Source organism: Juglans regia, chromosome 10 (genome assembly GCF_001411555.2).
Source record: "Juglans regia cultivar Chandler chromosome 10, Walnut 2.0, whole genome shotgun sequence".
In the NCBI taxonomy this organism is placed as follows: domain Eukaryota; kingdom Viridiplantae; phylum Streptophyta; class Magnoliopsida; order Fagales; family Juglandaceae; genus Juglans; species Juglans regia.
The window spans coordinates 6471391-6497532 of record NC_049910.1 but is presented as its reverse complement, the minus strand read 5'-3'; the positions used below and the strand labels follow the sequence as shown (position 1 = coordinate 6497532).

The following is a 26142-nucleotide window of genomic DNA, read 5'->3' as shown; positions in this document are numbered from 1 at the left end:
TACCATTTCTTATCAGCTTAAATTTTGTGACAACTGTACGGTAACTGATTTACCCACCTTTTGAGAACAAAGTTCTGTTTGGTATGTGGGTGGAGCATCAGCATTTGTCTCTTTTTTACCAAAATTATACTAGGGATGTTAAAATCCATGTGTATAATCTGTCTTTGGCAGTCTGAATATCCGAAGTACACTCCCTTGCTTGCAAAGATTTTGGAAGCTTTGCTTTCTCGGAGTAATGTCAAGGACGAAATATGCCATGATGAAGAGGTAAGTTATCAAGCATATAATCAACATGCATGTGATATCTTGCTTTTAATTTTGATGGATGGAGTTACTGATAAAAAAAATATTGATAGATGGAGATTAGTTCATTATAATTTATAGCCTGCGATGGAATATGGTATAGTTGTTGTCTGATGAATTTGTCTTGGGTTTTCCCATTGACTCTTTCACCAGTGGTGGGGCAGTACCTCCTCAAGCCAGCAATGTGATGGGTGCATACCTCAAATTGATTTAAAACTGGGTTTCTCTCTTTCTTTGAATTGACAAATTACATGCACATCCAGTTTTTCATAAACCAGGATCACATCTCTAATCCATTATTATAAGGGAGGAGGTACCATTTGATCTAGCACTCATTGGCATGGTTTTCTTTGTAACGAGAATATGAACTATTGTTACCTATAAAAAAAAAAGAATATGAACCATTATCTCTACTAACTACTGTTGGTAAAGTACAACTTGTTTAGAAAAGATTGAAGGAAATTCTCTCTTGATACAAGTGGACCTAACCTAACCTAAAAATAAAAATTTGGTAAAATTGTGCATTCCTGATGAACTTAACTCTTTACTCCATTAGACATTATTCTCTGAAAAATATTATTTATAATTGTATGTCACTACCTCAATACGGATTTGAGTTAAAAACAATTTGGACTCTCTTTCATTAGCCCATACATCAATGGAAACAGATCTCACTGGGTTATGAATATGGGCATAATCAGACTCTTAGCTTCCACTGGGTACCACGCAGTCCTAATATTTCGTGTGGTTCCCTCTTGGTTCAAGTAGAAACAAGGTCCATACTGTACTGACCAATCAATTTTGGCTTGCCTGCTTTAAAAAGATTACATCTGCTGGGTTGGGCTTGGTGTATTTTGGGTTGTTTTTCACGGGCTTTTTGGGTCATTAGGGGCTTTCTAATATTGGCAAGGTGTTTTCTTGTATACATTTAGTGTACTTGGTTACTCCTATTGATATATATATAATATTTTTACTTATAAAAAAAAAAAAAAGATTACATTTCCACCTAGGCCAGAGGCCTCAAGAGATTGTCTACATGGAGTAAGATGGGCTCTACCTATTGGCTGTATTGCTCTCTCCATGAACTTTTCATAGCAAAGCTTTATATATTCAGAGGCAAATTGCAATGCTGAGTAGAATCTTGGAAATTTAATAAATCATTTTCAATATCCAAGGTCAAGCACCAACTCTGATAAGTTGCTTGGAATGTGCTTCCTGCATTTTGTTCTTGACCTTAACCCTTTAAGTCAGAAATGATTTGAATTTGGTGGTGAACGGCAGAGCGAAATAACAGAATCTTGACTACTCTTCCGATGCCAACTCTATCAGAGTTTCCTGCATATATGTGGGGTGTTCAAGGTTTTAATTGTACTAGCTGACTGAGTTGGAGCTTGACCAAATTCAATCCTATCTTATCTGTGCGTCAGTTTTTTTGATAGAGTTCAGTATGCAAGTGCGTTAAATGCCTTGAAAAACATTTCGCGTTTTACTGACGATAAAAACTTTATTTGCAATTGGGCAAAATGTTTATCGATTTCCTTATGCACTGGTTTTTTGCTAATTTTATTTTATTTCATCTTTTCCTTTTTCCTATGAATGTGATTAATCATAAATCTTCCAGGCATTCTAAAATATATACATTCCTAAATGAACACTCATGTGAAATAGAAGGTTTATTTGCGCTTACAAAGTTCATCTTGCAGGTTATTGATGCTGCAAATGACGTGATTGATAGTATTGATAAAGACGAGTTGGCAAAATTTTTCTCGCTCAAAAGTGACCCCGAAGATGAGGAGGCAGAGGTGTTGAACTAGTTATCAAATTAATTCTCTTATTTGTTTCCATTTCTAAATCCTCTGAGGCTCATCATTAGTAGTTCCTTCTCTGAACTTTCTGTTTTACGTTGTTGTGGACCTTATGACACTCTTATATGTTAGATTTTCTTGAAAGAACCAATTAATATTTTCTTCTTTTAATCTAGAAAATCAAGAAGAAGATGGAGATAACCCGCGATCAATTAGCAGATGCACTGTACCAAAAAGGATTGGCGCTACTAGATATCGAATCCCTGGAGGTAAGAGTGTTTATGTTACAATTACTATTTATATGTTTGACCAATTGTGATGTAGAATACCATGTATGTGAGATAGTAATATTCTATAAAACTTACCGACCAAAAAAAAAGTAATATTCTGTAAAACTTGTCTAATTTTGTCTTGGACAAACTAAAGAACGAATTTATTACAGAAAATGAGATTTAAAGTAGACAGATGGTAACAGATGTGTACAAGAGAAAGATTGAAGACGTCCCAATACATTTTTCATTCACATAAAGATGTTAGGAAAGCTTACCCATTGAAAAGTATGATTTTTCTTTTGTGCCAAATATCCTCCTTATGCAGACTTGGATTCCATTTCAATTTAATCAACTTTTGTGGCAGCCATATACCTCTTTTGGACAAAAGCAAAAAAGAAAGTGTCCACAAGCCCTGTGATTGAGCAGTCTAACGACAAATGGTCACTTGTCTCTACTAGATTTGTGCATTCAAAACCAATTTATGATTACAATATTCCTTGCAATGAGATTATCAACTGTCAAAATCTTCCCCCCAAAGCAGCTGTTTATGAAAAAGAAGGGTAAATTACACATTCCTTCCTGAAACTACAATCACATTTGTAATCCTCCCACCCCTCCCCCCGTCTCCTCCAATCTCATTGTTACTTTGTATGAAAATCTTGATGTCTGTGCCCTATGTGCTTCCTTACAATGCCAAAGGACCATATAACCCTTGAAGCTGTTTACAAGTGGCATTAAAACACTCAATCTCTGTAAAGACCTTTCTTCAACCCAATCTGCAATCACTTTAAAAAATCATGGTCTTTGCCTGGCCACTGATGGAACAAGCACAATCCAACCAACCACGATCAGCACCTACTAAAAAACTGAACAAAATTTATGCAATGCTTTTCTACCCCTAACAAGGAAAACCAGTTCTACTGCCAGGTCCAAATGTTAAAAATGCATAGGGTTATAAACAAAATTCCTAAAAGCAACCCCATTTCCCTAACCTCAAAGCATAATACCCAAAAAAAAAAAAAAAAAAAACTCAGAATCAAGCAGCACCCATGTCTAGCAATCTACACCTGAAAACACCCATTGCCTACCACCTACAAATCCCCACCCATCCTGGATTCCCGCAGTCAATTCGTGGCTGCCTGAAATTACCACTACAATGCCCCAGCGGCTCGAAAGTCCAATACCCCACCCACCACTGTTCAAATTCTCCAATCATTACATTATGGTCAATCACTATCATTTGGCCAGTATTTAACGTCCATTTTATTTTTACTTCATTTTCTTTTGATCGACTCTGAAATCTGGAAGTTAATTTCTGTTTACTTTCATTGTCTTAATTTATCCAACTTTATTTTTCTAGTTCCTGACTTGTAACTAGGTTCAGTATTTGTATACTTCTTGTGTACTTCGCTTTGCCTTGTTACTAGTCTTGATAAAATTATTCTTATTCATAAAAAAAAATAAATCCAAGTTCATTGTGCTCTCTCCCCCCCCCCTCTCTCTTTCAACTGACTAGGCCTCTCTTTCAACTGACTAGCCCTTTGTGTTGAATGCGAGAAGCTAATGAAGAAATTGTGCACCGACCCAGTTTAATTTTCCCTCATCTTTCTTGTCTTGGAGAGCAGTCAGACTAAGGAAAGAGTGAGGGTAGGATCCAGTGGGCTGGGGTTGAAATCGGGTTGGAAAGAGGTTTGGATAGGAATTAGGGATTTTAGCACCACTTGAATCCCTTTTGAGGGTAGTTGGATCATTCTATATTACAAGGGCAGGCATGCAATTTACATGTAAGACATGATTTATATTGAGGAAGGAAATTTTAACATATTCTTTAATTCGGGGGTTATTCAAATGGTTTTGGGGGAGTGGCAGCTGGTGGTAGGAGTGTAATCTACCCTAGAAGAGAAAAAAGGCCATCCATGGTACCTTTGCACCTCAAATACTCTTCAAAGGGAAATATACCATTCAACCCCCCTTTCTCTCTCAATCAAACATCAAAATCACCATTGCATTTTTTATTTTATAACTTCCACACCATCATGTCAACCCCACCATATGGGTTTCTGAGTACAAAATTCAAAAAAGGAATTCACCAATCGTAACTCTCAATTTGAAAGGCAGTCGTAGATCTAGGCTTTCAATCACCTTGCTTTAGTTATCATTTTTTAATTGTGTGGGCCATGCTTGGCCATAATTACTGAAAAAGTTGTGAAGCTTATTGTTGGAAAACGTTGACTCATGCTTAGGAGGCACAACTCAAAGTTGTAAGATATATGTATATACCAAATTCTACTTATAAAAAAAAATGTATATTCCAAATTCTGAAGATAGGAATCCTTATCGTTTGTTTCATCTTTTGCAACCTAATGTGTGTTATTTAAGGTAATACATCACAAATTATTTTGTCAATGGTCCCTAGTAGTCAACTAGGATTGTTTTTTTCTCTCACTCTTTTTTTTTTCCCCTCTCCGTACACACTTCTTTCTCCTCTCATGCATGCATGTAATCCTTTCTCATGCGCTTCTTGCTGGAGTTGATTCTCTGCTTTTCCACCCTTTGTTTTTCTTCTTTTCCTTTTTTTAGTTTCTTTTCTCCCTCTCTCTGCTGCTGTTTTAATATGGATGTTGATGGAAGCTTTTCAGTGGAGTCTAAAACCTTCAGTTTTGTGAAGGTGGCTGCTAATAGCTTTCGTATTACTGAGAGGAGCAGGAAAATGGTTTTGTTTCTCTTCATTAATGGGATGCTAGCTTCATGGTTGGCAAGGATGGTGGAGGAAGCTCTTGCTTCACGTGGGTGCCAAGAGTTTTTCAGAAAGTTGTGGGTGGACAATGGTTTTCTCATACTCCAACGTCATAGAAACAATAGGGGTTGCTTTTTGCGTTTGGAGGAGTTTTGGAATGGTAGGAGGGGTTTTTTGATTGTTCCTGAAGGTGAGAAGGGATATGGATAGGAATGTTTTTCTTACCATCTCAAGAGGATGGCTAGCCTACGTGGGGGTGGTGTGGTTATAGAGAAATCTTCTCCCTTAAATGGTGTCTCTTTTGCTTCTGTTTTGAGGTCACCAGCAACCTCACTGGCAAGAGGCAATTCTTCCATGGAGTCGAGAGGCAAGGAGCTATGTGTTGCAAGTGATTCTCACTGCATAGGTAGTGGAATGTCGTGTACGAAATTGGGGGAGGTGGAAGGTATTTTGTGGGCTGTCAGAGCACAGTTGTTTGGTGTATTTGAGGAAGTTTCGGTGCTGATGAATAAAGTGGATGCATGACTTAACTTGGTAATGGAGGTGGGAAAGGAAGTTGGAGTGTCTGGTATGGGCTTCAAGGGGCCCTTGCGCCCACCAGGCCCATTAGGCCTCAAGCCCCCTGGATTGCCAAGGGGCACCCTCGAGCCCGTGAGTCCCAGCACCTGGGCTATAAAGGTTCCCCCCCTCTGGCGGTTGACCTTGCCGCCTCATCGGCGGCACAGAACCCACTGACGGTCGTCGGCGAACTCATGGCAACATAGAAGCAAAGCTCCTTGAGGCAGAAGGTGTCGGCTGGTGTCACCGTTTGCACCATAGCCTCGGGGATCTTGCCAACGACACAGAATGAGCTTTTGAGCTTGCCGATGGCCCAAAAAATGCCGACGGCCTCACCCGGGCCCCTGGTTATCAGGATGGACCCACCGCTGACAGCTGAGAGAACCATTTTGAGCTCCTCGGCGACTCAGAAAGAGCTATCGTGCTCGTCCAGGTCACAGATAGTGCTGATGGTGCCTTCTAGGTCTCTGGCTAATTTTTTGGGCTCACCCCCGACCTCAGATGAGAGGAAAATTTGCATGGAGGCTTCGACCTCCACTGGGCTGCCTTGGGATGTGGGTTTAGACATCCCCTTGCACACTTCTGGTCCTTCTCAACTCTCAGATGTTCTCATTAGGGCTCAGGGATTGCCTATTTCTTCCGATGTTTTGGAAACCCCTTCAATGGTTCTGTGTACTGTGGAAGAAGGGGATGATGAGTCATCGATTGAAGGGGCTCTCTCAGATGATGAGTCTTCACGCGGTTCTGATCTACAGCTAGTTTGTAAGGAGTATGGAGATGACACGGATCTGGGGGATCCTGGAGATGTTCCTAGTCCTCTATGCTCGCTGCCACCAGTGCCTTCAAGGGTGGGATTACAACCTGATTGGGTATTACAAAAGGTTGATGTTCTTCGACACTATCTTGGGATTTCATGTGAAGGTTATGAGGAACAGTTTAAAGCCTTCATCATTGCCATAAAAGCAGGACAGCCACAGCTTGCTAAATCCGCCGCTAAAAAAGATAGGGAGCTCAAGAGGCTTGCTTGCTCCATTAACTATGATGCAAGAGAAGGAAGCGCGAGCAAGGGAAGACACAATGATAGGGTGAACCTCGATGGTCCATGAAGCCCAAGATCCTCTCATGGAATGTTCGGGACTTGAATGATTCAAGCAAGCGCCTGAGAATAAAGAACTTATTACGGGAATAGAAGCCAGATGTGATCGGTTTGCAGGAGACTAAGTTGAAGTATATCGATAGGCAATTAATAAGAAGATTGTGGAATTGTCCTTACGTGAGATGGACCACCCTTGTCTCTAAGGGTGCTTCAGGGGGCATATTAGTGTTGTGGGATAAGAGAGTAGTCAATTTGGTGGAGGATTTCGTTGGTGCATTTTCGGTAGCTTGCTCTTTCTCAAATGTAGATGATGGTTTCGTTTGGGGGTTCTTAGGTGTTTACGGGCCAAATCTTGACAATAAAAGACAACTTTTATGGGACGAAGTAGCTGGTTTGTGTAGTTGGTGGGATATCCCGTGGCGTATTGGAGGCGATTTCAACGTCACTCGGTTTCCGAGTGAAAGATCAGGGGATTCGAACATGGGCTCAGCCATGGCTGATTTTTCAGCACTTATTTTTGAGTTGGAACTGGTTTATCTTCCTCTGGCGGGAGGAGATTTCACTTAGTCTAACGGGAGGGCTTGGTCTAGGTTGGACAGGTTCATTGTCTCTTCCTCCTGGGAGGTCCACTTCCCCAACCTTTGCAAAAAAAGGCTTTCCAGAGTTTGCTCCGATCACTTCCCCCTCTTATTAGATTGTGGGGGTCTTAACGGGGGATGGAGATATTTTAAATTTCAGAACATGTGGTTAAAGGTCGATGGGTTCTCGGAGAAAGTTAGATCATGGTGGAACTCCTATCAACTCACGGGCATCCCTAGCTTCATTTTGGCTGGGAAACTAAAAGATTTGAAAAATGATCTAAGGAAATGGAATTTGGAAGTCTTTGGGAATATTAATGACCAGCGATTCACTCTCTCTCAAGAGCTGCAGCATTTTGATGTGAAAGAAGTGGGGGGGACTCTTTCGGAGGATGAAAGAGTAAGGAAAATGGTAGTAGTAGCTGAGCTGGAAAAAATCACCCTTATGGAAGAGATCTCTTGGAGACAAAAATCTTGAGCCCTTTGGTTGAAGGAAGGGGACAGGTGCACAAAGTTTTTCCATAGAATTGCTAATTCTCATCGTAGAAATAATGCCATTGAGGTCGTATATTCAGAAGGCAGGGTTTTGACGGACATCGTTGAGATAAAAAATCACATTGTTCATTTTTATGACAAGCTTTTAATGGAGCAATATCAACGGAGACCCAAGGTAAACGGACTAGATTTTGATTCAATGGATCAAGCAAGTGCGGCTTGGTTGGAGAGGTCATTTGAGAAGGACGAGGTACTTAGTGTGCTTAACGGGATGGTCAAAGATAAAGCGCCAGGCCCCAATGGCTATACAATGGCTTTCTTCCAAACTTGTTGGAACATTATTAAAGAGGATCTTATGAAAGTTTTTCTCGAATTTCACTCTTTCATGAAATTTGAGAGAAGCCTAAACGCCACTTTCATCGCCCTTATCCCGAAAAGGGCAACATCGGTGGAGGTACATGATTTCCGGCCCATAAGTTTGGTGAGTGGGGTCTATAAGATCATATCAAAAGTTCTTGCGAAGCGACTAAGTGAATTTATGGGAAAGATCATCTCGAAGTCACAAAGTGCATTTGTTAAAGGAAGACAAATTTTAGACTCTGTTCTTATTGCTAATGAATGCTTGGAGTCTAGAGTTAGAAGCGGCACCCCAGGTTTCTTGTGTAAATTGGATATGGAGAAAGCATTTGATCATGTCAATTGGGATTTCTTGTTGTACATTCTTGGCAGGCACGGTTTCGGGGAAAGATGGTGTCAGTGGATAAAACATTGCATCACAACTGTTAGTTTCTCCACTTTGATCAATGGTACCCCCGAAGGTTTCTTTCACAGCTCTAGGGGTTTGCGACAAGGGGACCCTTTATCTCCTTTGTTATTCATTATAGTGATGGATGTATTGAGTAGAATGTTGGAGGGGGTGGTGGATAGGGGTTTCATCTCGGGCTTCTCGGTGGGTAGTTCCTTGCATGAAAGCTTATCAGTCGCACATTTCCTTTTCGCCGATGATACGTTGATTCTATGTGACTCAGACCCCGATCAGATTCGCTCCTTGAGAGCCCTCCTTCTATGTTTTGAAGCTGTCTCAGGCCTTAAAGTGAACTTATCAAAGTCCGAGCTAGTTCCAGTTGGCTTGGTTAACAATCTAAGTGAAGTGGCTGTCATCTTGGGCTGCAAGGTGTCACTCTTGCCTATGAAGTATCTGGGACTTCCTTTCCCCCCCCCCCCCACAAATCTAAGGCAATGTGGGATGAGATTGTTGAGAAAATTGAATGCAAACTGGCGGGTTGGAAGAGAATTTACTTGTCTAAAGGCGGCCGAATCACGCTTATTAAGAGCACACTTTCTAATCTTCCAACATACTTTCTATCTTTGTTCCCTTTACCTGCAGGGGTGGCAAATAGACTGGAAAAGATCTTCCGTGATTTCTTGTGGGGAGGGCTAGAAGATGAGAAAAAATTCAATTTGATTAGATGGGATAAAGTTTGCACCCCTTTGTCTTGCGGTGGTTTGGGGATTAGAAAACTGAGAATTTTCAACAAGGCTCTACTTGGAAAGTGGTTATGGCGGTATCATAAGGAAGGGGACACTCTTTGGAGAAGCATCATCAACATTAAATACGGGAGTATTTGGGGAGATTGGTGCTCTAATGCAGTAAGAGGGGCCTATGGGGTGGGTGTTTGGAAATTCATTCGAAATGGATGGGAAGACCTACTCGGTAATTTTAGATTTGAGGTGGGAAGGGGCACGCGCATAAGATTTTGGCATGATATCTGGTGTGGCGATGTGGCCTTGGAAAATGCTTTCCCCTCGCTTTATAGGATTGCGTCAGACAAGGATGCTTCTGTGGCTGATAATATGAGCATTTCCACAAATTCTCTTCATTGGTCAGTGAGTTTTTCTAGAGCTGTACAGGACTGGGAGGTGAACGACATTGTTGATTTCTACAATGTTTTATACGCGTTGAAAGTACAAGCAGGTAGGGAAGACGGACTAATATGGACACTCACCGGGAACAAGAAATTTTCAGTCAGTTTTTGACGGTTCATCCCACCAATGCCTTTCCTTGGAAGAGCATTTGGAGGAGCAATGCACCCTTTAAAGTTGCCTTTTTTGTCTTGTTGGTATCCCATGGGTAGATATTGACTATAGATAAACTGAAAAAGCGAGGCCTCTACTTAACCGATTGGTGCTTTATGTGCAAACACAGCAGCGAATCAGCAGACCATCTACTTCTCCACTGCGAAGTAGTCGAGGCTTTACGGGACGACATATTCACTAGGCTTGGTATTGCATGGGTGATGCCCAGGAGGGTCTTGGATTTATTGTCACGTTGGAGAGGGATTAGGGGCAACTGTCACATTATAGCTGTTTGGAAGATGGTACCTCTATGTTTAATGTGGTGCACATGGAATGAAAGAAATGGCTGATGTTTTGAAAATATGGAACACTCTCCGGATGGTTTTAGGGCCTTTTTCTATCACACTTTGTTGCTTTGGGCTTCTTCTATTGTATTGAATGAGAGGAATTTTAACGACTTTTATGCTACTTTCCGTAGCGCATAGTTTGTAACTAGGTTTTTTTCTTGTACACTTCCTGTGTACTTGGGCATTGCCTTTTTACGTGGATTAATATAACTTCTTACTTATCAAAAAAAAAAATTAAGGTAATAGATGACACTGAGTTGTTCCCTTATGGACGCAAGTGATTACTAAGAACGTAAGAAATGTCACCTTTTGAGAGCTGTGATTGACTGCGCTGTGGCTTATTGTTTCAAGTTCTAAACGAGGTCAAACAAAAATGTATCTTTTCCTCAGAGATATGATTACGATTCTTTATGTCTTACTCTCTGACTTCCTTTTTTCGTTTTTAAGAAATAGCACTAATTAATTAGAGGCCATTGGCATGTAATGCAAGTACAGCTTCTCATACCTCATCTCAGCCACCAATTTGATCCATATCTCTAGAGATATGTATTGTTAATGGCACAACTGTAGTCACTCCCCACATGAAAGTTTTGTTGGTTTATGGGACTCATGTCTCTCATCCCTCTCATTGTTGAAGTCAGTTCCCCTTTTCAGACCCGTTTCTTTTTTACATCTATATAGTTTTTTCAGGTCCTAATTTTAGTTAGAGTTTTTGTAACTTTATGTTGAAAAGCAAGTAAATACATAATTGTTTACACCAATAAAAAAGGGTCGAGCACTATGCCATTGAGCTCTAGTTCAAATGGCATTATATTTCCTTGCCTGTAAGGAGACAGCACAGCCTGGATTCTAGACCCACTGGGTGTGTGTAATTTACCAATAAAATAAAGTAGGAACAAAAAGAAAGATTTCATTGATACTAGCGTTATCATCATCATCTTTGTTTAATTGTTTCAGGGTGAGAAGGCATCAGATTTGGCTTCATCTGATGCAAAAGATGTGGACAAGACTAGTGATATTCGGCCAGATGTGTTTGAAGAGAACTTCAAAGAATTGAAGAGATGGGTTGACGTGAAGTCCTCTAAATATGGCACCCTCCTAGTGCTACATGAGAGACGTAGTGGAAGGCTTGGAACAGCATTGAAGGTATTTTTCTTCACAATTTCTGTCATATATTTTCTGCGAGGACCATGAGACTTTTTATTCCATTATTTTTTGTGGTTTTAACATTTATATTGTTGGACAAGGAGAAGACACTATGTAAGCTCTCTCTATCACAAGACAGTGGTGATGGCTTCCCTGTATAAAAAAGATTACCTTACAATTGCATGCATGCATCTTTTTTTTTTTTTTTTTGTTATTTTTTTATCCCGTTTTCATACCTAATCTGCCATCCTGTGAAACAGGATGATGGGGATGGGGGGGCGGCATCATCTCAGATACGTGTGTCTAGTTATATGTTCTTTTCGGACCGGCAGGCCTGTTGATTCACCCTTATAATTGGAAGTGTAGTTTTATTTTTATATGGCATATTTATGACAAGTAAAATCCAGTTGCTCCAATTAAATATAATTAATAAAAGCTTCATAAGAAATAACCAAAGTATCTTATCTGATGATATGAAGGGTTCATATGATTGACGACTTTTAGGAGTACCATCATCATAAGACACATGCATATGGTGGGTTCGTCAATCAAGTATTTGAATAATTTCTTGAATGGATCAATTATTTGTCTTAAGTACTGTTACTTTTTTGACTGAATCAGGTATTGAATGACATAATCCAAGAAGATGGGGATCCTCCAAAGAAGAAGCTCTACGACCTAAAGATCTCTCTGCTTGATGAAATTGGATGGAGTCATTTGGCAACATATGAGAGGCAGTGGATGTTTGTGCGCTTTCCCGCAAGCTTGCCACTTTTTTAAAGAATGCTTCATTTCGGATCAGGTGTCTGATTCCAATGATTTGACTTCTTTACGCGTAGACGTTCTTATCATAACATAATAAAATGACCATTCTCTGTAGTACTGTTTGATATCATGAGCAGGCCATGATAACTCACATATAAAAGTCATAATCTGTGTAAACATTAATGTTTGGATATCAAAACGATTGCTGAAAAAAGAAAGTCAGTCGCGTGTTAGTCTTTTAGTTTAAGTATAGCCTTAGAAAATCCACTTGATCCATTTATTTTTCGAAAAGAACTACAGTGATCTTGACATCAAGGTGATAACTCGTACAAAAAGATGTGAACTTTTTTTTTAATTATTTTTAATCCTTGTTTTTAGACCAGCATTCTTAATTCTGTATGTTGATCGAGTGTCTGGCATACGATTAACTCTGCCAGTACGCAGTGGATGGTCCAAGAACCTTAATCGGACAACATACATCAAAGGAAAAGTAAAACAGTAAAATGTTTTTTATTTTTTTAAAACTAGTCCTTTCTTAAGTTTCTTAAGCTATAAATTTAGTTCCTTTTTTTGCATTTTGTTCTCTTTAATCAGATTCAAACGGGTAATTTATAGTGCATACGAGTAATGTACATTGATGCTTAATTCTGTGTTGATCGAGTGTCTGGCGTACGATTAACTCTGCCAATACGCAGTGGATGGTCCAAGAACCTTAATCGGACAACATACATCAAAGGAAAAGTAAAACAGTAAAAGGTTTTTTATTTTTTTAAAACTAGTCATTTCTTAAGTTTCTTAAGCCATAAATTTAGTTCATTCTGTTACATTTCGTTCTCTCTGATCAGACTCAAATGGGTAATTTATAGTGCATACGAGTAATGTACACCTAGGAAATAGTGGCATCATAGTTCTCAAAGTAATTATTAAGTAATTTCTTTGTACAGATGAAATAGGACTTCTACCATTTTATCAGAAATTATTAACATTTTTTAATATAATCACTAATTTTTCTAATCTGTTATCACGTGATGTGATGGAACAAGAGTATAACGGTGTTTATATTTAAAGATTACATAATAATTACTTGATATTTAACACAATATTATTAGTACGCTTAGCACTATTCATCTGGGCCAAATTTTTTCCCGGCCCGGTCTGGAGCTCGATTTGCAAAACTCGGGCTGGGTACCGGGTTTTTTCTTAAAAATCAAACCCAGCATCAAAACAACACCGTTTTGATGAACCAAAATGGCGTCGTTTTGACACAACGGTTAGTTCCCGTATCAATGTATCATTCCCCCCCCCCCCCTCTAGCCCTCTCTCTCTCTCTTGTTAATGAACCCTAGCCTCACTCCTCAGTGCCGAACTGCCGATCGAAAAAACCCCATCATCCTCCTGATTTCAAGGTTTGTTCTCTTCTTTTTATTTCGATTTGGGTCAGTTTTTAACTTTTTATGCTCAAATTTCATGACTGAGTTTGCAAATGCTTGAGGCATTTTCTCGTGACCCCATCATCTCTCTTGTTCTAATGTGGGTTTGTGTTGGGTTAGTTTTGTGTGAGGTATGTGATTCTCCATGCATTTATTTCTTTGTGGACATAATTTTCAGTACTAAAGTTATTTTCGATTGAGATGTGGGTAATTAGTGAAAAAATCATCTATGCATAAGCAGTAGTACTCTTCAACTCATGTACACTTTCCTTCTCAAACTTCTCAACCCACTTGCTTTTAATGCCTAATATTCCGAAATTAGTACTTTCGTATGAAGTTTCCAAGAAAAAAAAAAAAAAAGCTAAGTCATGAAATTATTCATTGTGTGAAGGAAAATTATGCTTTTATATGGGAAATTGTACCATCTTCAGTTATTTTTTTTCACTTCTTGCTCATGCATGCCCTGTGTAGTGTTCTTGTTTAGAGGGTTTTGTTTCATTCTGGATAATGTTCTTCAAATTTGCTTTCTGCTTGACGCTTGTAGAGTTGTAGTTGTGGTCTGGGGTGGGGATCCATGTTGGGTTTGATTGGGTTGGGAAGCAGAGACTAATCTGTAGATTGTGAGCATTGTTAGCATAATGAGAGTATTGTTTGACAGTCTGGATGCTGAATTTGTATGGTGGTTTGGTGTTATGGTCAGAAAGACGTTTATTATTTGTAGGTTCTGTTATATTTGATTATTAGTATTTGATTATTTATTATATTGTGTGTGATGGTTTTTATTACTAAATAACAGATGAAAGAAGATTCTGTGAGTTGCAATATCGATACAATCCAAGGGGTTAGTGGTAACTCCTCGTCTATTCTAGTGAATGTGGAGGAGCATGGGAGTCTTACAATCCTTTCATCTATATATACATAACAACCTACCCATTCCATCCCACCTTTACCCAAGCAATAAAAACAAAACACCTAGTAACCAATCGATGGTTTGGGAACACTTTACTAAAGTGCAACCTATTGACCATGATAACCCAAAAGCTCAATGCAATTATTGCACTAAGCTATATAGTTGTCACTACAAGAATGACACTTCATCTATGATACACCACCTCCAGAATACATGTAAGACTTCCCCTCTTAGATTTAAAGGAGTTGGAAAAAATCAATCATCTAGTGTTAAGAGGGATGTAGAGGAAAGAGTGTGTAGCCCGCCCACAAAGTCTAGTGAAGTATGATGCAGAAAAACTTAGAATGTCAACCGCTAAGTTTTTTATTAGGTGTGAATTGCCTTTTAGGCTTGTGGAGAACGAAGGTTTTGTTGAGTTCGTGTCTGATTTAGAGTCTCGATTTGTTTTGTCATCCCGAATCACTTTTAAAAAGAGATTGATTGAGCTATATAACGAATAAAAGATATAACTACAAAAATTGTTGGATGGTTAAAAAATATGTCTAACCATCGATTCTTGATATCGGTGCAAACTATGAACTACATGTGCATTACTGCACATTTTATTGATTGCAATTGGAGATTGCACAAAAAAATAATAAAGTTTTGCCAAATTCTCAACCATAAGGGCGAAATTATTGGGAGGGTATTAGACTTAAGGTTGTATGATTGAAAGATTAATAAGATCTTGACCATCACAACTGATAACGTCTCCTTTAATGATGTTGTTGTTGATTACATGAAGAGGATAATAAAGGATAGTGATTGCACCATATTGGGTGGTGAGTTTCTTCACATGCGATGTGCTGCCCATATATTAAATTTGATTGTTATGGACGGTTTGAGAGATGTTTATGAGTTTGTAACAAGGATTAGAGATGCCGTCAGATATATGAAGTCTTCACCGTCAAGGTTTGCCAAGTTCAAGGCTTGTGCGGTAAAGGAAAATATTAGTGGGAGAATGATTTGCTTGAATGTTCCTACTCGATGGAACTCCACATATTTGGTTTTGAGTACCGCTGAAAAATACGAACAAGCCTTTGAACACTATTATATGTGTGTGGATAGTGAATTCGTGAACCCCACTGTTGATGATTGGAAAAAAATACATATTTTTGTAGGGTTGCTAAAAATATTTTATGATATTACATTGAACATTTATGGTTCTTTGTATGTGACAACTAATGTATACTTCCAAGAACTCTGCACAATTAAAAATACATCAAATGATATGTGCAATAGTCATAATATTATCACTAGGACCATGGGCATAAGTATGAAAAGTATTGGGGTAGCACATATATGTTCAACTTGATGATATATGTTACTTTTGTGCTTAATCGATATAAAATGATAGCAATGGAGTTTTGGTTGAAACAGTGCAAAGGGGATGAGTTGGTAGATAGGATAAAGGCCAAGGTTAACTCTTGTTAAGCCGCTTGATTGAGCAGTATAACAAATTTTGTGTGAGTAGTGGGGGGAGTTCTAATGTGGCTCAAGGGAGGCCAAACATTACTTCTACTTCTACTACTACCTCGACTAAATTTGATATCAGGTTAGAGAAATACCTTCAGGAGCAAGGCTTTATGGAGTTTAGATTAGAATTAGATCGGTATTTGTTTGAGGGGTGTACACAAAAATCACCCAGTTTTTATATTTTGGATCGGTGGAAAGTTTATGCCACCAATTATCCTGTCATTACTGAGGTAGCACGTGATGTGTTAGCCACCCATATTTTCACTGTTGCCTCGGAGTCCGCATTTAGTATTGGAGGACGCATCTTGGATCCTATTAGGAGTTCATTGTCTCCAAAGATTGTCGAAGCCCTAATTTGCACTCAAAATTGGAAAAATATGTACAGTCGATGGGCCTTGAAAGTAAGTTTGAAACTTGAAATATTTTTTTAATATTTATTTATCTCGATTTATTATCTATCTAACTCACTTTTAATATTTTTTTAGATGATCATCTAGCTTCATCTTCAACAGAGACTACTATGAGTCTCTCTTCCCATTCATGCTAAAAAAAACTAGTGTAAGTACTTTTATATTTGTTATGCTGAATTTTTGACTTTAAATTTCACAACGATTCATGTAGATGCACTGTACCTAAAGAATGTGACATTTCTTGAGAATGGTGACAAGTGTTGTTTTCACATGAATACATTGAATAGAACACTTTTGTTTTGGGTCTTTTTGGGGTTGATCACTTTTGACATTGGAAACATTGACTGGAATCTATGCTTAGCATTGTCACAATTTTCTTTTACATGTATCTATCTTGCTGAGAAAGAGATAGAAGATAACCCAACTAGAATGAATCAATTTGTGTTAGGCAAGCTTAGAAAAGTTCTTGATGAAATGTTAGCAAAGGCTTCTTTGGGGAGCTTCTTTGGTGTGAGATTAAATCACTAATGGGAAGATTGTGCTGCTAATTTTGTAACTCATTTCTTGTAATTTTATGTTTGATAATGTAATTATAAATACCGATAGTGTAATATGTAGTGGATTGCATTATGTTGCATGCATAGATGAATATTTGATTTTTTTTTTTTATATGCATTTAGCATTTTCAGAACACAAATATTATGCGTTTAATGAACATGACTTCTTAAAAAACAAATCCGGGTACAACCCGAAACCCGAATTTCCGGGTTTCAAAAACCTGGATCCACCCGGATTTTGGCCCGGGTCTGACCCGGACTAACCTAGATCCACCCGAGTTCTGGCTCGAGTTTGATCCGGATCTACCTGGGTTTCAGCCCGAGTCTGACCCAGACCAACATGATCCGGGTTCCGGCCCGGGTTTGAAACCCAGGTCCCGGTCTGGGTATACATAGGTTCCCAAGTTGGAACCCGGATGAACACCCCTAAATACGCTATATATGCATGACGTGACTAATTGGTAGGGTTGCCGAAATTTGCAACGCCTCTTAGTTTATTTTGTATGGTTTTTAACCATGGCCATGCATGGTTTTTAACCAGGTGATCAAATTAGTGAAAAGAAGTCCGATAAGAATGATGGAGGCAGAGTGATCTCAATCCTAGCTAGCTTTAACATTCGTTCGTGAGACTCCAATCCAAAGAAACCAAGCTCTTAAATTGAATACCCGTTATTGCTACGTACTCAAATGCCAGGAAGATATTAACAAAGAACTGCTCGATCGTTTTTTTTAAAAAAAAAAAAATAAATCAAATGATCGTATTGTATCATCATTTATCTCTCGAACTAGTGCATTGGTTTCCCATTAATGACAAGACTTTGGTTTTAGCCTTCGCTATATTTTAATATTAATAATGGCGTGCACCTCATGCATGTCAACCTTTTAGACATCAAACCAGTCATACGTTAACGCGCGTTCGAGAAAAGAAGAAGAAGAAGAAGATGATTAATTTACATTAAAGAGGAATATATATAAGTACTTAATAATATTATATAAGATGATCCTGTTCATTCTAAGATCCTTGTTAATTGTTGTGATCAGTTTACCAGTGATCAGTCAAATGCTGAAATTAACTTTGATCATCATGTGTATAAATATAAATATATATATATATATATATATATATATATATATGCCCGTGAATTTAATTGAGTCACAAGTTAAAATAATTTTCCTGATTACGAATAAGCATCGGGAAATAACTCAATTTCATTTTGGGAATCGCGCGAGATCATGTTTTAGGGTTTGCATAAATATTATTGCTTATCAATCATAAGTTATTTATTGTTTCAGGATGCATATATGACATCAGAGGCCGGCCCGGATATTGATTGAGTTCCCGTACCCCATGACTACTTCCTTACTAAAAAATAAATAGATAAATAGACAAATTTATAAAGCTAATTCTCAATCAAAGCCTAATCTCGATACCTAGCCTGCTTAACATCAGTACGTACGTACTACTTATAACTAATAGTTGAATTATCAACTATAGTCACCAAAAATTGTAATTATAAATATATATAAACTCATGATCAAGAGACTTTCAGTAATATTAATGATATTATTGGAGGGTACAAGTGCATGTATTATAATAATTCTGCAAGTACTAGTAGTACTGATATAACATAATATAGATCATATATATATATATATGTATATATATGTTGAGTTGGTAATTAAGTCGAAGTAGTACTCTAGCTAGCAGCTAGCTAGCTAGCTAGCAGGGTCTAAAGGGGTTTAAATATGATGGGCATCCCATACCGAGGCCTAAGAGAGAGCAAAATAGAAGGAGAATGGGAGTAGGTTGGGGAGAGAGTAAAGGAAAACCTAGAGAGGATTAGGGTTAGGACAATCTTGTATTCCAGAAACGTCAAGTTCCTACCAATACACATTCTTCCCCCAAAACCAAAAGGCAAGTATCCCATCTTGTGCTTGCACCCACCATATATGTCATCCTTGAACCTCTCAGGCTTGAACTCGTTCACGTCCTCTCCCCACACGGCCGGATCGTGGTGCATGCTCACTACGTCGATCCATATGTTGGTTCCATTCGGAATTGTTAGGCCATTTACATCTATGTCTCCTCTGGCTTGCCTTTGTACGTTTGGTGCTGATGGGTACAGTCGAAGAATCTCATTCATCACCCATCCCATCTGCATTATTATTTACACATTAGTCATTATAAAATTTTATGGTCATCTTGAACTCTTATATAATAATAATAATAATAATAATAATAATAATTAGTTTTCATCCAATTTAATTGAAAGACACGAAAAGAACATATATATATCGTACCTTCTTTAGTCCCGCAAGCATATCGACATCAATTTCTTTATCTTTAACTACTTCTCTAATCTCATCTCTCAACTGATTCTGCCACTCTGGATGCGTTGCCAAAAGTAGCAATGTCCAAGTGATTGCCAATGCTGTCGTCTCATGTCCCCCAAAGAAGAAAGTCTTGCACTCATCTACAAGTTCCTGTGTTGTTAAGGATTTCCCTGGATTGCCATCTACACTACGACTCCCCTGAAGCAACATTCCTAGCAAGTCCTGTGAAGGATGACGTTGCTCTTCAATCGATTTTTTTCTATCAGTTATGATTGTTAAAAGCAGTCGGTCGATTTCTTTTCCCAGCATTTTGGCCTCTAGGTTTTGTTTAGGGCACAAGACTTTGTTAAAAGGGACCCCCACGAAGCGGTTAGAGTTGAAGAGAGTCACTTGCAGGGCTCTTAATTTTTTGAGCACTTCCTGTCCACTGTTGTAACTCATTCCGAAGCTTGTCTTAGCAATGATGATCCCTGCCGTTGTCGTAATCTCTCTTTCAGCATCAATTTCCGGTCTCCCGGAATTGATGAGCGTGGTCCACTTATTAAGCATTCTAGTGGTGGACTCCACCATTAACGTAGCCATGACCTAGAAAACAAGAAGATCCATTGTTTAAGAGAGTAAATTTAATTTGAAAAGTTACAAATTATTTAGAAGTAGGTAATTAATTTGGAATTGGCTAAATAAAACGTCTCAACTATGTTAAGATATAAAATAAATAATAAAATCTACTTCTTTTTAGTAGTTTAAATTTTTGAGATAAATGATGATTTCACATGATATTAGAACAAAAGTCTTGAATTTAAATCCTGACTTTACATTCTATTCCATTTAATTAAATATTCCACCACACGTGATCGACATAAAATAAAAAATAAAATCTATATTTTCTTATCAACTTGAATTTTTGAGACAAATAGTTACTTCACAGACTAAATCAAGGATAATAGATTATAACTAGCTTAGTACTCGTAACAAAGAAGGTCATTCTAACACCAGATTTAATAAAATTTGTGCGGGGACGAAAGAAACTAAAACCCTTTGCGCCCAGCACATGCAGCTTCTCCCATGCATGCACATAAGATCAAACAACGGCGGCAGTACTGCCTGAGCCACTCCGGTGTCCTCCTCCAATATAGGGGCCGGGGAGGAGCTCCAGCTCCTCCTTTGCCACCCAGATCTCTGTTGGCCGCTTTGGTTTAATTTTTTGTGTTCTCCGGCCTTTTCATTTTCAGCTTTTTAAATTATTGAAACTCTAGGGTTTTTTTCTTCGATCATCTAGTAGGGTTTATTTCGTAGTCTAAATCGATCGTGTTGTTCCCTTGTCGTCATCAACAACTGCCTCGTCGGCATGCAGCCATCTATGAGACTTTTAAGATTATGTTTTTGAACCATTTTAAGATTATTTTTTATTTTTGCTAGCAACTGCGCAGTACCGTTTTTGGATGTTTGCTGGGCTTGCAGCCCCTCCTATATATGTCTCTCTCTTTCCTTTATTTTGAACAAAATCATTACATAAAAGAAACTTGTTTGTGAATTCTTGTCCTTAATTTTAGGGAACGTTAAACCATATATGGAATTCAATTCTAGATTCTACAAAAAACAGTACCAGTATTTTAGATCTCTTTAATTCCATATAAAAGGGCTAAATTAAGTACTAATGTTAATACCAAAACCGTGTTTACGTATTCTCTATTTCCAATCAATTTACTAGCTTGTCCATATTGATGTGTGTGTGTGTGAGAGAGAGAGAGAGAGAGACCTTCAAGTTGGTTGGGTGGAATGCGGGAGTGATGACATGGCGGTGGCGAACCCAGTTATCACCTTCACTCATAATCAAACCATTGCCAAACATGGGGTCTCTATCATTTCTGAACACAGTGGGCTTTCCCCAACTCTTTGCCACCACCTCTGCTGACATTTTCTTCAGGAACTCTGGCTCTGCTATGTATAAAAAGGGCTCCGTCCCCACCCAGTACGTGAACACTTTTCCTACACGACACACACATAATACAAATTATATACACATATTAGCACTCTATATATATATGATCATCTTAATTTGCACGTAATCTATATGTATGCATGATCTTTCATAACCGGCTGATCTATTTACGCTCAACATCCATCTATACATGCATACATATATATATGCTTACTAATTAATTTGTCTCGCGAAGATTATAAAACCTCTCTGGCAGGAATAGTTGATGAATTCCACTAGCTAGTATAAGTACCATGCATGCATGCATGTTTAATTCCCGTATCCATTCAATCGTATCATTAATCATTTCCATATGAAAATTGTATAAAAATACTCATATAATATCGTTGAATAAAACATGAAATCAATATGGTTCAGAATTGAAAGCATTATATTTATGTTTTTTTTTTATCATTCTTCTGATCATTAAATTGTTTTAGTTAAGACTTTTCCGAAACTTTCTCAACTCTATATATAATATATATATGTAGATCATAGAGCTCACCATGCAATTTTTGCCATCGTGCAAAGTAGGGGAAAGCAATTGAGTGTATATCATGGTGGGTAATATTCGAGGACCTCAATGAAGAACCACCGTTCTTCTTAGTCATCTCAGTGATATTACCCAACGGAAAACTTGGAGTTGGACCTCCAAATCCCTTTTTCCGAAGCTTTTGATACACCAGGGTTGGTTTAATCCAACAGGAAAACAATATTCTCCCGGACACAGAGAGAAAAAGCATCACCATGGCTATGATAATAACTTGAGAAAGCTCGAGAAACTCCATCTTTCTCTCTCTCTCTCTAAAAGCGCTTTCTTTATGCTAGCTCTCTCTTTCTTTCTCTCTCAAAGCACTAATATAATGTCGGACTTGCTTGTGTTCGTGAATATAAGCAAGAATGAAACGGGTATTTATAGGAAGAGATTGAGGTTCAAGAATGTCGGAGCTTAATTTGACCCGTCGATCGATAAACAGAGGTTTAATTTGAACATGATTTTGAGAGTTATTAATTTGTATTTCGCTCTTTCATCAATATAATATATATATCAACTCCTTTTTTTGTCGTTTTGTTCCCAGCTGCTTAATCACCAGGTTCTATCGCGTCAGTGTGGAAGCCGTACGTCCTAGCTCGCTAGTTTTACATGGTGGAAAATACTATTCCCACGTAAATGTTTTACCGAAAACTTTTACCGAAATTGTATTTTATTTTATTTTATTTATTTTATTTTTACTTAGTAATTAAGGAATGTTTTTAAATGAATTTATGATTTTTTTATATTTTTTAAAAATATTTAAAGTGTTTAAAAAAATGATTGAAAAAAAAAAAAAAAACATTTACCTTTCAGTAGAAATCTTATGTGAGTGTAGCAGTTTTCTCTACCAATGAGTATTTTTGCACGTCAGACGTCGCTTTGATCAAAGCTGTGCAAAATAAATAAATAAATTCAGTCCAAACTTTATTTTTAAAATGTGTAAAAAAATTTAATAGAATTTATTTTTTAACAAAAGATCTATACGAGATTTTTCTATTTAAAATTTTTATTCAAATTATTTTAAAAAAAATATATATGCATGATGATCTGGATGTACCTAAAAACTTTACTAAGAATTAAGTAAAAGGTACGTACGTAATTAATAATCTAGGGATTTTATGTATTAATCCTGATCATAACATATATAATGTGACATCAAGCATGACACAACGTCGTTAGACAATTAGTTTAAAATAGAATTACATATCACGTTTACTTTAATCTCTGCATGGCTGGCTGGCTGGCTGGCCGGAGGTGCATGTAACTCTACCACTTAATTTCTCGATGATCTTTCACTTCTGTTACGTCACGTCAGTCAGTCAAATTATTCGACCTTTATTACTTTCCTTAATTTCAAAAAGAGATCAAAATTATTGAAGTCATGTACGTATAAAATTAAGGAAAGGTAATTAATTAAGATTAACGTTTTTAACGACTATAAGAAATTTGTTTATTTACAATTAATAATTTAACGAAATAATTATTTATAATTAAAATTAATTATAAATAATTTTTTAATTGTAATAAATTAATCACAAAAATTTATTTTTCTTGTAATAAATACATGCAAAACCAAGTTCATGTTAATTAGAAGACAAAAATGTAAGCGGCAGTATATAAATCGGTCGACGTACGTACGTACGTATGTGAGTTTAGATTTCAAACTCATCTCAATTCATTATTATAATTTTTTTAAATTTTAATATAAAATATAATAAATAATTTAATTTTTTCAAATTTTAAAATAATAATAATATTAAAAAATAATATTCTAATAATATTTTATCATCTCATTTCAACTCAACTCAACTCAACTCAATTCATCTTGTGTTTAGACATTGATCATGATACTGATTATCATCATGACTTCTAATATAATCTACCGGGTGATGCTACAGCCCTGCTGGGGGCTCCCGCTGGGGACTATAGTATTATTTTACATGTGTTTTGTTTAAATATATAATTTTTTATATAGATATTTTAATATTTTAAAATATTTTAAAAAAATAAAATAAATTTAAAATATTATTAAGAAAATACTTTCTTAATCAGAAAGTAAAAAAATATAAATTAAAAAATACTTTCTTAATCACGAAGTAAAATAAAAAATAATTTTTTATTTTACTTTATAATTAAAAAAGTATTTTTTAATAATATTATGATTTTTATAAATATTTAAAATGGACATGCTACAGCCCCCGCTAGGGGCTCCCGTTGGGCTTAGCATGTACTTTTCTATGTGTATTTTTTTAATTTATTTTTTATATAGATTTTTTTTACACTTTTAAATATTTTTAAAAAAATAAAATAAATTTAAAATATTATTACAAAACACTTCCTTAATCAGAAAGTAAAAAGAAAATCATTAAAAAATATTTCCTTAAATCACGAAGTAGAATAAATATGATTTTTTATTCTATTTCGTGATTAATAAAATATTTTTTAATAATATTATAATTTTTATTTTATTTTTTAAAATATTTAAAATTATTTAAAATATCTATACAAAAAAAACTAGAAAAAATAGATAAAAAAATACTATAGCCTAGCGGGAGCCCCCAGCGGGACATGTAGCATTTTCCATAATCTACCTGTTTGGCTCAGAAAGAAAACCTGGCCTAGCCTGGATCGATCAAAACAAACGCGCTAAATAAGATCATCATGATCATGATCATGAGCTAATTAATTTTTAAATTCGATCAAATATATATATATATATATATAAATAATATAGAGCTTAATTAATTACTATTTAGAACTCTACTTGATTAATTGCCTTTCTCATCTTCAAAATAATATTAACTTAAGCAAACAGAAAGATCGGAATCATGCCTGGCGTCACATGATCAAGTACTATACATGTAGTTTGATTTTGCAACCGTACTCAAGCTGATTATATATATATATATATATATATATGAAGTCTGGTTGATTTTGAATGTGGTTAATAAGATGAAGTTCCATCGATCTATATAATATATTAGATATGCCTATCTAGCTAGCTATTTTCAGCATCACAGGCCAAAAGTTGTGAAACGTTTTCTTTTGTTAAAAAAAAAAAATGTCGCAGTCGTGATATATATGCACATGATCATTATAATACATACAGAAATATAAATATTTATGATTATTTATTTGCGATGAGAACGAGTATTGATTTTGATAAAAATAATCATTCTCATCGTATATAATTGATCATAAATAAGAATTTTTCTTGTAATGATGATGCATATATAGCTAGCTTTGTTATTGTTTATATATATATATATATATATAATTAAACATCGGTATATACTGATGATATATTAGATCAATTATAATTTCAAAAAGTTACAAATATTAAGCGATTTCTTATAATAATTAGATGCATGCATGGAGGAAGGCTGGGATAGAAAAACAAAGAAAAAACCAAATGTCCAGATTCAAATTGAAATATAAAATTTGGTCTGCCTTCAAAAGATCAAAAGCATGCACACTTTAAGTGGTGCCCAGACAGGGACCAATCGAGTACTATATATCATGAATTTCGTAGCACGATACTAAAGGATTTGTTGCTTTGCGACTAACCCCAAAAAATATTGGAATTGGAATTGCTACTCATCATGGATGACGCTTCATTAGGCTAGCTTGTAGAAATATTTAAAGTCGACTATATATTTGCAATACGTGGTAGATTATCTAAATTTCCAATATCCACTCAAAATTTGAGGGTTTGGTCGTTTGAAAAGTAAGATCATGAGATTCGGTTTATAAATAATAGTGAGATAATTTATGAATAATAATGAAATGGTTTGAGTTAAAATATTTCATTGAGATTTGGAAAATGAGAGAAAAAAAATAGGAAAAAAAAATTATAAAATTAAAATATTGTTAAAATATAATTTATTAATATTATTTTTGTTTTGAAATTTAAAAAAGTAGAATTTTTTTGCATGTTTTGTTAGGAAGTTTGGAAAAATTGTAATGATTAGACGAAAAAGTTAAATATTTAAAATTGAAAAGTTTTTGTATTTAAGTTACGTTTGGGAATAAAATTATGAGAACTTTTTAGATAACATGAGATGAGATGATATAACATCAGTTCCCACACAAACACTAGTTTTTTTTTTTTCTTTATTGGGTCACAACTTTGAAACATGTAGTTAAGTACTTCCTTAAATAACTAAAACTCCTCCCATAAAATGTTGGCTGGTGGCCTGGTTCATTGGCAAATTAATTAGCCTAACTCATGATGATCAGCCTGCTCAATATATAATATGATCAGATCAACATATTAATACCTAGACTCTAGT

At 36.4% G+C, this 26142-nt stretch overlaps 2 protein-coding genes across 2 annotated transcripts in view; one reads left to right on the top strand and one right to left on the bottom strand.

Moving 5' to 3' along the window:
• The window catches only part of LOC108996808 (tripeptidyl-peptidase 2-like), a 48527-nt gene extending 36108 nt beyond the window's left edge, over positions 1-12419 (top strand). The window contains exons 30-34 of the mRNA XM_018972823.2: positions 172-267; positions 2007-2105; positions 2285-2377; positions 11225-11413; positions 12035-12419. Coding sequence (XP_018828368.1) covers positions 172-267; positions 2007-2105; positions 2285-2377; positions 11225-11413; positions 12035-12193 — 636 coding nt within the window. The 3' untranslated portion in view covers positions 12194-12419. The remainder of the gene's footprint in view (positions 1-171; positions 268-2006; positions 2106-2284; positions 2378-11224; positions 11414-12034) is intronic.
• A 6311-nt stretch (positions 12420-18730) lies between these two features.
• Positions 18731-22103, bottom strand: LOC108996752 (cytokinin hydroxylase-like). The gene is made up of 4 exons (XM_018972770.1): positions 21821-22103; positions 21094-21323; positions 19302-19919; positions 18731-19156 (listed from the first exon to the last, which is right to left on the bottom strand). The coding sequence occupies exons 1-4, from the start codon at positions 22101-22103 to the stop codon at positions 18731-18733; spliced, it is 1557 nt and encodes a 518-aa protein (XP_018828315.1).
• Positions 22104-26142: the final 4039 nt, after the last annotated feature.

Coding starts and splice junctions, on each gene's coding strand:
- LOC108996752 (XM_018972770.1), bottom strand. CDS start 22,103: ATGGAGTTTCTCGAGCTTTCTCAAGTTATTATCATAGCCATGGTGATG. Junction 21,324..21,820: donor ACGATGGCAAAAATTGCATG/GTGAGCTCTATG, acceptor TGTGTCGTGTAG/GAAAAGTGTTCACGTACTGG. Junction 19,157..19,301: donor TGCTTGCGGGACTAAAGAAG/GTACGATATATA, acceptor ATAATAATGCAG/ATGGGATGGGTGATGAATGA.